Here is a 13,730-nt window from a genome sequence, read left to right on the forward strand (position 1 = left end):
GACTTTACAAAATAAAACGATTACAAACTCACTAGTTGGAACTCACCTGGTTCGCAAACAGTGTTGTAACAAACTTCTCCAGCTTGAAGATGTCCGCAACCTTTTTAATCAGTTTGGTGTAAGAGTTCAAAGCGAGATTAGTTTCAAAGCCTACATAAGAGAAGTCAGGTTCTGGTGTGATGTGAATAGTCCAATATGTTCCCAGAGATTATGAAAAGACAAAGAGAAAAGAGCTGTCATAGAATGGATGCATTAACGAAAAAGCCAGACAAATAGCAGCTCATGCAGCAAAAAATATAAACCAGCAGTATTTACCATCGCTTGGAAAAACAACACAGGAAGAAGCGTGCATACATCTTCAAATCAAAGCTCGAAAGCTTTCTTGTAAAAATGTGGCAAATGCATTTTTCGGTTTAATATCCTCAATATTCTGCACAGATTGTTGAATATTTACAGGTAATCCTGGCAGCTCCGCCAGAAATTCCTAATTGCAAGACACTGTTAAAATTGACAACCTGAACAGTGAGAAATCATTTACTCAAAACCTATGTGAACATGATTATATCTTGACTTCTCCTGTTCTTGCTCCTTAGTATCCTGATCAAGCAACACCTTGATTTTAAAGTTGTATGTGCACATCCCTCTGTGGTTTCGCTCCTCCTTATCTTTGCATTGTCCTCCAGACCCACAATCTCCCACAATATCAGTGCGCACCCAATTCTGACGTCTTCAGCATGCCTGATTTTGTTCAAATCCCTGATGAGAAATGTCTCGAACTGTTCTCTGACATTAAAGGTGCTAAACAAATACAAGTTGATCTCATTATTATACGCTGACTTGACAGGAGTCATGATAATACAGATGTTCCTGTTGGATTGTGACAAAGATCTCTTTGATTTACATGTCTGATACTGTTCAATCTTATAAACATGTAATAAATTCTTCGTAAAACACAACTCAACTATGCAGGATACTGTGTCAATCTATAGTGTCTTATGAAGTATCTCAAACAGCCAAAAGCACTTCATAGAAAGTGAATTACTTGAAAATTCATTAACTGTTTTTCTGTAGATAAACACTAAAACATTAATTTTTAAAACTGCAAATATGAGATGTCGTTAGGGTAATAACAACAAAGTGCTTCACAAGGGCATTATACCACAAAAATGGCACTGAGCCAAATGAGAAGATATTACAGCAGGTGACAAAAAAGCTTAATCAAAGAGGGAGTTTTAAGGAACATCTTAAAGAAGGAAATAGAGATGGAGAGGATGGGGGTGGGGTGGGGGTGTTGCAGGATTTGCAATGCAGGCAGCTGAAGAGAGGGCCATCATTGGAGGACTGATTAAAATTGGAGATTCTTAAATAATACATTAAGATTCCACAAAACAGTACTGAAGTGAAGTCACAGTATATTTGTTTTTGGTGGCATTGTTCAATAATAGATTGTTGTAACAAGGGGAGCAGATGGTGTAATGATACTGTCACTGGGCAAGGAATCAGAAGCCTAGGCCAATGTTCTGTGTGCATGGGGTCAAGCCCCATCTTGGCTACTTTTTAATCAAAATTAGAATTTTGTCATTTAAATTTAATTATTAAATCTGGAATATAAAGTTAGCCTCAGTGAAGGCTACCTTGAAACTCTCATTCATTAGTTTTTACAATAATGTTCTTTAAGGAAGGAAATCTGCCATCAATACCTGGTCTGGCTTCTAGAAGACTCCAGACTCAGAACAATGCAGTTGACTCTGGATTAGCCCAGTGAGGCATATAGTTGTAACAAAGCCATCATAAATGTCTCATTCCTGATGGACTGCAATAACTGAAGGCAGCAGATCACTATCACTTTCTCAAGGGCATTGAGGGATGGGCAATAAATGTTGGCCTAGCCAGTGACGTCCATGCCCAATAAAATGATTTTTTAAAAATCAAGACCAAATTCCCGCTGTAATTCAGATAGGGCAAAGGAACATGTTATGGCAACATGAAGCATCTATAACAGCTAGTGTTTTGGTTAGAGTAAGATATTGAAATACAGGCATCTTTACAGAAGTAGAAACATGCATTTCCATGGAAAAATCTAGTTACTAAATTCATTTTGTATATATCTCAGATGAAAATATTTTTGACAATAAATTAACACATCAAAATATAGAGTGTATGTATATTTATGCTTATGATATTGATGTAAATCAGAGAAATACATGTAGTGTGTGTAGTTGTAACGTGGTCAGGCAGCTGGACATCATAGAATGAGTTCCCTGATTGGGGCTGTTAATCTGGTCCAATCAGGGAGCCCTGGCTGACATAAATGGATGAACGTCAGGGATACTGGGCTACCTATGTGCCCGACTAAGTGAGTGGCAGTGCTATTGTCAAAGACTATGCATTTGTCAATAAAGGATAATTGGTTATGGAGTGCTGGCCTCTGAAGAGTTATTTCACTGTCTGCTGTGATTATTCTGTTTTCACTCAACATTTAAAGATAAAGATTGTATGCTCATTATTAAACTAGTTTTTGTGGGAGCTCACTGTCTTCACATTGGCTGCTGCATTTCCTACATTAGAGCAACAATAATCTGGTGCTCCCTTGGCTGTAAACTGCTTTGTGATATCTTGAGATTTTGAAAGATGCTCAATTATTGAAAATTTCTGCTTTACTTTTTCATTCTTCCGAAGAGAATGGTTAGATTTTTGTGAAACAAAAAATTTTGTGATGGACAAGTTGTTAAGTAAACGTGAAATTTTAGTTTCCCTTCCACAAAAGGAACTGGAGTAAAATCGACAATGATCTTATTGAACAGTGGAGAAGGCATGATAGGCTGAATGGATCGTTGCTCTCATTTCTTACTCTGTTCCACTCCACCAGATAATTGGAAGGCGAGACTGGTTGTTGGGAAAGTAAAAGTATGCTTCTTTAAGAGCTTTCAGGCAGACAGGACAATTATCCCTTGCTGATACTGAAGGACAACCCACTTTGCTGCATTGTTCACTCATCACTCCACTGTTAAAGTCTGTTCCACAGTCGACAATTCACAGCACAGGATGGCAACAAGACCGCACAATTTCAATGCTCAGTAAAAACATGAGACTGCTTGGAACTCTTTCTCTGTAATTTTGTGGCACTTTCTGCTATCAAACTCTGCAAAGCATTCCCAACGACAAATGTACTGGCGCCTTTGGCATCGCCTGGAAGACCAGTTTTTTACGGCCTGTTAGATTTAGCAGCAATAAAGAACAGCAAACTCCACACTCTATCATTAATTGGATCAAGTGCTTCTGAACTCCAACAGCAAACCGACTAAAAAATACGTATTTGAAATCACAAGCTTTCAGAGCACTGCCCCTTCATCAAGTGAAGGAGCAGCACTCTGGAAGCTTGTGACCTCAAACAAACCTGTTGGACTATAACCCAGTGTTATGTGACTTCTGACCTTGTCCACCCCAGTCCAACACCAGCACCTCCACATCATTTCTCAGGTTCTATAGTGAATCGAAGGCTGGTTGCTGACAAGGTATTTACCCGATCTATTAAACTGTCCATGGAAATGAAAGATATTGAAACAGCACAATCTCAAACCAGTGATAATGACAGGAGGGAGACAACAGAAGTGACAAACAGGGAGCGACCAGTGGGACAATTTAGCTGACTTGTCTGTATGGGTGAGGTCAGATTCTGGGACATTTTCAACTCACTCAGGTTAAGAAATCAGAAATAACCCATGCCAATTTGGGAAAAGCAAAATCTGGGAAACCCCTCTCAACCCAACCACCATTTCCCCACAAAGGATTATCAAAACTAGACCAAGACTCAACTTTAAACCTGATTATAGAAAAAGATACAGAGAATGCTGGAGGAACTCAGCAAGTCTGGTCACATCTGCAAACAGAGAAACAGCGTTAATGTTTTGAGAAGGTCTGACTCTTCTCCAGAACCTTCCAGAAGTCAATGATGAAATTCTACCTCACAAAACTACTCTAATCCATTGCAAACAGGTCAGTGTCCTCTTCAGCTCAAACAGCAGAAGTAGTAGTAACTTTTGGAATACTACGTACAGTTCTAGTTGCTCTGCTATAGGAAGGTTATTACTAAATTGGAGAGGGTGCAGAAAAAATTCACCAGGATGTTGCCAGGACTGGAGTGTTTGCATAAGTAGAGGCTGGATAGTCATTGTCGTAGTCATAGAGATGTACAACAGATCCCAACTTGTCCATGCTGACCAGATATCCTAACCTAACCTAGCTCCATTTATCAGCACTTGGTCCATATCCCTCTAAACCCTTACTGCTGTCTTATGGTAATTGCTTGCAAGTGTTTATCCCAAAGGTGTTCTGCGTAATTTTAATCAAAGTACAAATCAGATTCCCTTTTCTTGAATTTTACCTACGTATAACAAATTCTTTTAATAGGCTGCAAAATCTCAAAATATTTTTTATCACCAGTTCAATAAAGTATTTGGATTTTTAATTATCTAGTTGAATACGTACATCTGTTTTCAGTCCATTCACTGAGTAGCCATAAGGGTTGAACATTGTTGCATTTATAACAGGGATCAGGTCATGTATCCCACTTATCTGAGGAGACAGATTATTTTAGGAAAGTGTAAGGAACACAATGTGCAAGTTGTACATTTCAAATCATTTGCAATCAGTCTTTATGAAACGTTTGTTTCAGGACTGGAGTTTTAGAATTCTGAGCATTTCAAAATGTTTAAAGATCCAAATGACAAATCAACAGAATGATTTCAGTTTTTAATTTGTTTCCTGTCTTTATTCTGCAAAATAAGCTACAGTTCATCTGATTTGAAGCATGAAATTGATAACTAAGAAATTGCATATTTTCTAAGTACACTGTGCTTAAATGCTTTGAAATTACACCTTTAATTTCTCTTTTATAATATTTCATTTGCAATTGTATTCCCCAAAAAGGGCAGAGCAATTAAATTATAACATTCCATTGTCTTGGATTCCCTGAATCATAAGCACAGAGAGTTCCTTGGCAAGAATTTGTTGAGTTCTCAGTAAGTGAACAGACATGAATATTACATGTTAATTCACCATTTACTGAAGTGAGTCAGGATCACTTCTCACCATGTGTCAGAAACCAATGTCTTTCATTGTAAGGAGATCGAAAATTTTTTTTGCATGTCCCAACTTCACTGATGAGACCAATCGTCAAGAATAGACAACTTTGCAATTGTTTATACTGAAATTTGAAACAATAGTGCAGATAAAAATATTATTTTTTTATTCTGTTACATCGATCCTTTCAAACCACTAGGTGTTGTGTTTGAAATCAACTACCCCAGACAGCTGTGAACTCAGTCATTAAGTCTCTCTCTTCTCATGTATTAGAGTTGATCTTTCTCTGCACTTTCTCTGTAGCTGTAACAGTGTATTCTGCATTCTGTTCTATTAGCCTAACATAATTACATAATGATTCGGAGATGCCGGTGTTGGACTGGGATGTACAAAGTTAAAAATCACACAACACCAGGTTATAGTCCAACAGGTTTAATTGGAAGCACACTAGCTTTCGGAGCGACGCTCCTTCATGGGAGCGTCGCTCCGAAAGCCAGTGCTTCCAATTAAACCTGTTGGACTATAACCTGGTGTTGTGTGATTTTTAATAATTACGTAAGGTATGATTTATCTGGGACTAGCAAATAAAACAATATGTTTCACTGTATCTCAGTACATGTGACAATAATAAATCAAATCAAAGTGTGTTCAGGACTGAGATCCAAAGGTTTTTGGGCTGAGGGAATTAAGGAATATGAGAATAATGCAGGAAAGTAGGATTGAGGTAGAAGATCAGTCAAGATCTTTTCAAATGGTGCAGCAAGCCAGTTGACTGATTCCAGCTATTATTTCTTATCCATGAGGCTGATGTGTCCACCTTCTCTTTAAAAGCATGTTTCTAGATCTATTAAAAATATACAGAAGTCACAAAAGCATGAAGTTCTAAATCAGACTAAAACAATAAATTGCTGTCTAAATGTTTTTCATGAATCATTAATGACAGATTTCCATCATCTACAGTGAAGAGGGAGATGGCACAGGGCAGGGTTACACTAGGCACACAGACACACAAGATGGCCGCTGAGCCATCAGTTAGCCAACTTGACACACAAGATGGCCGCAAGATCACAATATGGAGAGAAACAGCAGAGCAGATACAGACACTGCCTGAGGCCACCAGAATGCCAGCACACTGCACTCACAACCCAGTTGATTAGTTTAAGGCAGGTGGGGGAGAGAATACACATGAGTAACGTACACTGCCCGCCGAAGTGTCTGGGTCAAGCCACCACCTTTTATAGAAATGCTAACAGCTTAATACAGACTCAATACAAAATGCTAATAGCCAGGGCTGCAGTAATCGTTCTTCTTAGGCAAAGTGATTAGTGCCCATTACTATAGCAATAGATTTCCGTGCAGATATTGAAACTGACAATGACCACATGGAAATTGACAAAGGTTGCGCTGGAATTGACAAAGACTGTGTTGAAACTATCAATGATTCTGCAATGATTGCCATAAACCAACCATGTTACAAAGACAATAATCTCATCACTGACCTATTGTATCACAAGATGTATAAAAGTATCTTGACATGTGCTCCGGGTCAAGAGAAGACTCGCAGCTGACCACTGTGCTGTTGGTGTCTCTCTCTATCTCTTTCTCCCCAGAGCTCCGGTATTTCCTTGTGCAATGAACTCTGTCATTGAACCCTGATTCTGACTCCAAGACTGTGTTTGTCCCCACAACATACAGTATTAATTTTACAAAAATTAAATTCAAATTTTCCATTTATATGTCCATTTCCATGTGTCTGAATGATTGAGTGAGAGAGAGCGAGAGAGTGTGTGAGTGAGTGAGTGTGAAAGATTGCATATGTGAAAGTGAGAGTATCTGTGATTTAGTGAGTGAGTGAGAGGGAGCTATGGGGTAAGTGGGTCAGTGAGTTTGGACGATTGAGTCAGTGGGTGAGCAAGTGTTAATAATTGAGCGTCTGTGTGTGTGTGTGTATGTAAGCAGTTGAGTGCGTGATTGAATAAGTGGGTAAGTGAGTGTATCGGTGGATGACTGTGTGTGAGTGAGTGTGTAAGTGAGTATGTAAGTGGATGAGTAAGTGAGTGTATAGGTGGATATGTATGTGTGAGAGTGTAGAGTAGTAAGACATTTATTGTTAGGTTACAATTTCCATTCCACACTTTAGTATCACACCTTTTTTGCTGGTAAAAGTGTAAAGAAAATGTAATACAACTGTATAACCGTTCGCATTGGGAAAATTATCTAATAAGTACTTAATTTTACTTTGTTCCCTCTCCATGTAGTTTTACTCAGGCTTCATTGTACTCTTGGCAAAAGTGAGAACTGCAGATTCTGGAAACCAGAGTTTAGATCAGAGTGGTGCTGGAAAAGCACAGCAGGTCAGGCTGCATCCGAGGAGCAGGAAAATCAATGTTTCGGGCAAAAGCCCTTCATCGGTACTCTGCCAATGCTGGTCATCCTTACTGTCCGTCATAATATTGATAATAAAAAGATTTAGAAAGGAAGGTTCACAAATTAGGAAATCACCCTGGCAGACAAATAAATGTAGGTACTACCCCAATGTTTACACTTGCAATTTGAAGACAAATCCATATTTCCAAAAGATTTGTTTATCTTGCTGATGTGCAAGATTAATTTTGCAAAACTCCATGGTTCTGTCAGCGAATTAAAATTATGTTTTGAATTAACCTGATGATTATTTTCATTTTCTTGGGCAAAAACAGATATTAAAATACCTTGGGACTTCTGATGTGGAAACACAGCATTTTCTGGAAGTTTTCATGACGAATCTTTGCATTTGGTGTTCACTGAAAGTCCTGCTTCTCCCTTTAACTTCCAAATGGAAGGAACATTGCCAAGTGAATATTTATATTTGGAGGTGAAATTTATTTTATTAAACTAGCCATGTATTCTGGAAAAGCCCTGTCTGAGATATCGAGTGAACACTATTTATTTATCATCTTGTAGCAAAATTTACTCTTCACAAATTATTCATAAAACAGTTAACATGACACAAAAGACCCAGAGTGTCTAAACCTAGTGTTATCATTTCCAACAGCAAAGCCCTCTAAGATCTGTGTACCTAAATCTCCAGCCCCTTGAACATACTGTTTTACTTGTTCCATCATTAACAGTCATGCCTTCAACTGCTTCCAGAATTCCCTCTCTAACCCTGTCTCATCTTTCTGTCTCATTTTCCTCATTGAAGATGCTCCTCAACATTTTCTTCTTCAAAGATTTGTTATCTAGCCTGTCGACGCTCCACTCATACTATTTGTACTATCTTTTAACACTCTCTATTGCCTGGAATTATCTTGCCATTATCTCTCTGCATATAAACTCTGTGCCTGTGCGCTTCCCTTTACTTCACCTGATGAAGGAGCAGCGCTCCAAAAGCTTGTGATATCAAACTAACCTGTTGGGCTGTAACCTGGTGTTGTGTGATTTCTGACTTTTACCACCCCAGTCCAACACTAGCACCTCCATGTCATCTTAAGACCATCATTCAATGTTCCATCATTCAATCATGGCTGATAAATTCCTCAACCTCTTTCTCCTGCTGAGGTGTCAGTGGGGGAGCACTTTGGGGCCTGCGACCATAATTCTATTAGTTTTAAAATAGTGACTGAAAAGGATAGACCAGATCTAAAAGTTGAAGTTCTATTGACATTATTAGGCAAGAACATTCAAAAGCTGATTGAGGGCAGATGTTTGCAGGTAAAGGGACGGCTGGAAAATGGGAAGCCTTCAGAAGTGAGATAACAAGAGTCCAGATTTAGATTACTTTTTAGATTTCCTACAGTGTGGAAACAGGCCCTTTGGTCCAACTAGTCCACACCGACCCTCCAAAGAGTAACCCACCAAGACCCACTTCCCTCTGGCTAATGCACCTAAGACTATGGGCAATTTAGCATTGCCAATTCACCTAGCCTGCACATCTTTGGACTGTGGGAGGAAACCGGAACACCCACAGGAAACCCACACAGACACAGGGAGAATGAGCAAACTTCACACAGACAGTCGCCGAAGGCTAGAATCGAACCTGGGGCCCTGGGACTGTGAGGCAGCAGTGTTAACCACTGAGCCACCATGCCACCTCGTGGTGGGCAAGTTGTTGGAGGGAATCCTGAGGGACAGGATGTACATGTATTTAGAAAGACAAGGACTGACTAGGGATAGTCAGTCAACATGGCTTTGTGCATGGGAAATCATGTCTCACAAACTTAATCAAGTTTTTTGAAGAAGTAACAAAGAGGATTGATGAGGGTAGAGCGGTATATGTGATCTATTTGGACTTCAGTAAGGTGTTCAACAATGTTCCCCATGGGAGACTGGTTCGCAAGGTTAGATATCATGGAATACAGGGAGATCTAGCCTTTTGGAAACAGAACTGGCTCAAACATAGAAGACTGAGGATGGTGGCGGTAGGTTGTTTTTCGGACTGGAGGCCTGTGACCAGTGGAGTGCCACAAGGATTGGTGCTGGGTCCACTACTTTTCATCATTTATATAAATGATTTGGATGTGAGTATAAGAGGTATAGTTAGTAAGTTTGCAGATGACACCAAAATTGGAGGTGTAGTGGACAGCGAAGAGGGTTACCTCAGATTACGACGGGATCTTGATCAGATGGGCCAATGGGCTGAGGAGTGGCAGATGGAGTTTAATTTAGATAAATGTGAATTGCTGCATTTTGGGAAAGCAAATCTTAGCAGGACTTATACATTTAATGGTAAGGTCCTAGGGACTGTTGCTAAACAAGGTGACCTTGGAATGCAGGTTCATAGCTCCTTGAAAGTGGAGTCGCAGGTCAATAGGATAGTGAAGAAAGCATTTGGTATGATTTCCATATTGGTCAGAGTATTGAGTACAGGAGTTGGGAGGTCATGTTGCAGCTGTACAGAATATTGGTTAGGTCACTGTGGGATTATTATGCGCAATTCTGGTCTCCTTCCTATTGGAAAGATGTTGTGAATATTTGAAAGGGTTCAGAAAAGATTTACAAGAATGTTGCCAGGGTTGGGGGATTTGAGCTACAGGGAGAGGTTGAATAGGCTAAGGCTGTTTTCCCTGGAGCGTTGGAGGCTATGGGGTGACCTTGTACTGGTTTATAAAATCATGAGGGGCATGGATAGGATAAATAGACAAAATCTTTTCCCTGGAGTGGGAGAGTCCAGAACTAGAGGGCATAGGTTTAGGGTGAGAGGGGAAAGATATAAAAGTGACCTCAGGGGCAACGTTTTCACACAGAGGGTAGTACGTGTTTGGAATGAGCTGCCAGAGGAAGTAGTGGAGGCTGGTACAATTCCAACATTTAAGAGGCATTTGGATGGGTATATGGATAGGAAGGGTTTGGAGGGATATGGGCCAGATGCTGGCAGTTGGGACTAGATTGGGTTGGGATATCTGGTCAGCATGGACTCTATAACCCTTGATCCCCTTGGTACTCAAGAACCTATCTATCTCTGTCTTAAATATACTCAATGACCTGGCCTCCACAGCCTTCTGTGACAATGGTGAATGTATGAAATTCACTCTCTGGCTGAAGAAATTTCTCCTCATCTCCATTCTAAAAGGTCTTCCCTTTACTCTGAGGCTATGTCCCCGGGCTCTAGTCTCCCCTACCAAAGGAAACATCTTCCCAACATCCACTCTGTCCAGACCATTCAGTATTCTGTATGTTTCAATTAGATCCCCCCTCATCCTTCTAAACTTCATTGAGTATAGACCCAGAGTGCTCAAATGTTCCTCATATGTTAACCGTTTCATTCCTGGGACCATATTCATGACCTCCTCTGAATATGCTCTAAGGCCAGTACATCCTTCCTGGATTATGTGGCCCAAAACTGCACGCAATACTCCAAATGTGGTCTGACCAGAATCTTATAGAGCCTCACAAGTACACCCCTGCTCTTATATTCAAGTCCTCTCAAAATAAATGCCACCATTGCATTTGCCTTCCTAATTACTGACTCAACCTGCAAGTTTACCTTGAGAGAATCATGGACTAGAACTCCCAAGTCTCTTTGAACTTCAGACTCCTGAATTTTCTCCCCATTTGGAAAATAGTCCATGTCTCTGTTCTTCCTTACAAAATTACATGACCTCACACTTTCCCACATTGTACTTTATCTGCCACTTCTTTTTCCATTCTCATAACCAGGGCTTATGCCCGAAACGTCGATTCTCCTGTTCCCTGGATGCTACCTGACCTGATGCGCTTTTCCAGCAACACATTTTCAGCTCTGATCTCCAGCATCTGCAGACCTCACTTTCTCCTCAAATCCTTCTGCAGCCTCCCCGCCTCCTCAATGCTACCTGTTCCTCTACCTATCTTTGTATCATCTGCAAATGTAGCTAGAATGCCCTCAGTTCCTTCATCTAGATCCTTAATGTATAAAGTGAAAAGTTGTGATCCCAACACTGAGCCTTGCAGAACACCACTCAGCTGCCATCCTGAGAAGGACCCTTTTATCCCCACTCTCTACTTCCTGCCAGACAGCCAAGCTTCTATCCATGCTAGCACCTTGCCTCTGACACCATGAGTCCTTATCTTACTCAGTAGCCTCCCATGTGGCACCTTGTCAAAGGCCTTCTTGAAGTCCAGGTAGATAACATCCATTGGCTCTCCTTGGTCTAACCTGCTCCTTACTTCCTCTTCTTCAATGGCCAAGCTTTTGGCCATCTACCCTAATCTATATGAAGGGGACTTTGTGTTATATTGCATTTAAAAGTGCTTCAGGGAACTGTCTTGGGATTTTTTTTAATCATAAAGATGCTGGAGAAATGCAAATTGTTGGTATGGACTGGGTGTTCTGACTTTAATTCTTGAAGGATCCTGAGGAGTGTAGTGAGTTAAGTTCCATCTTTAATCACTCAACACCGGTTTTGCTGATCCCAAAATTCCCTCCAGCACAATTTGGCTGCATGCTTGCACTTTTAATTCCATCAATTCCAGGTCCATCCCCTGGCCTTGCAAAACAACATCCCAACCACTCACCCTAAACAACCACAGCCAACCCAATACATACTGCCCATCACATTACTGCGTGTCCTCACTTTCAATATTCCCCAGCTCTGGGATTAAACAGCCATGTAAAGATAAAGCTCCAGCTAGAATTCCATTAGTACTGACAGACATTTCCAGCCAGTTACTGGAATAACTTGTCTTACAGCCAGAAGGAGCTCGGTTTGATTCTGCTACCCTGTTTCATATTAGTGCTGGAATCAGTACAGCAGGGAAAGGGCCGGACGGGTACTCAATGTATGACTGACTGCATTAGTAATCAGCATTAAGCTGTCCTCATAGATACAGGCAGGGGACAAAACGTCGTGACTGTTAAGCACAAGTCTGCTTAAAACTGAAGTACCAGTGAAGCAAGAGGGAGTGACTTATAATCGAAAGAAAGTTATCCCCATGCCAAGTCACAATTTCTTTCTCGTCTGTGCTGCACTAAGCCATTTGCTTGAGGTGTAAATGGATAAATGAAATAAAAGGGATTTAGCTGAGGATCAGAATTTAGGATTCAATCTGACTACTAGTAATATCATGTCCTGGTTTATCATTTCACAAACATTGATCATCGTTTTACTCAAGAGAATGTACAGTACAGACCTATATTTAATTAATGAAAAAGTAAAGTTATTTAATATATATTTTTATTTTCATTGCATTCCTGTCAGCTTGATGGAAAACAATACCCTGATGTTTCTGCACTTCAGGAGAGAACTGACATCCTAAAATTAACAGGCTGACATTGGCAGCAATTGTTCAATATACGAATATCTTGTTTATCCTGCTATCAATATAGTATTCATTGTGATTTATAGGATACTAGTTGCTAATAATTATATCCTTTCATCACTCGTTGCCTATTCTGAATGAATGTTTAAAGTAGAAATTTTCTGACGTGAAGCTAAAGTTATTTTGTTTTTCAACTTCTCTGCCTCCCACCCTCTCCAGCACCTCACCTCCCACAATATTACATTTATATGCTTGACTCTCTAATTCCTGTTCTTGCCATGGTAGTATTGCTCATGTGTAGGGTGGGAGGATGGCCTGTTTTCAGCTTCTGTTGATGCTGCTGTGTAACCAGCAACTTTTTTTTTTAATTTCAAAAATATACTTTATTCATAAAATAATTTGATGGTCTGTACAGTTGGTCATGCCATACATATGTAAACATGTACATACAGAGATCAGAATTTATCATTTTTATACAGGTCTGTACATTTTTCAATCATATGTCCATATAATTAGTTGAGGCGTCAGCAGAGCCCAAATGACTGCATGGGCCCCCTGTTCTTCATTAGGCAGGCAGACTTTACACTGTGGTCTTTCCCCACCGTGCCTTGGCGGCAGCTGCCCCAAGCTTCAGCGTGTCCCTCAACACGTAGTCCTGGACCATGGAATGTGCCAGTCTGCAACACTCAGTCGGGGTCAACTCCTTCAGCTGGAAGATCAGCAGGTTTCGGACCACCCAGAGAGCGTCCTTCACCGAGTTGATGATCCTCCAGGCACAGTTGATGTCCGTCTCGGTGTGCGTCCCGGAGAACAGACCGTAGAGCACGGAGTCCCGCGTTACGGCGCTGCTCGGGACGAACCTCGACAAACACCACTGCATTCCTCTCCAGACTTCCTCTGCGTAGGCACATTCCAGAAGGAGGTGTGTG

General features: G+C 40.5%; 1 protein-coding gene across 2 annotated transcripts in view; it reads right to left on the reverse strand.

The window, feature by feature from the left end:
- LOC122563477 (S-adenosylmethionine decarboxylase proenzyme) overlaps positions 1–13,730 on the reverse strand; it is an 81,915-nt gene that overhangs the window by 11,144 nt on the left and 57,041 nt on the right. For both annotated transcript variants that reach the window (XM_043717242.2, XM_087976998.1), the window contains exon 5: positions 47–171. In XM_043717242.2, the coding sequence (XP_043573177.1) occupies positions 47–171 (125 nt within the window). The remainder of the gene's footprint in view (positions 1–46; positions 172–13,730) is intronic.

The sequence above is a fragment of the Chiloscyllium plagiosum genome, unplaced genomic scaffold (assembly GCF_037043375.1).
Source record: "Chiloscyllium plagiosum isolate Xiang-an unplaced genomic scaffold, Cpla_swu_hap1 HiC_scaffold_30, whole genome shotgun sequence".
NCBI lineage: Eukaryota > Metazoa > Chordata > Chondrichthyes > Orectolobiformes > Hemiscylliidae > Chiloscyllium > Chiloscyllium plagiosum.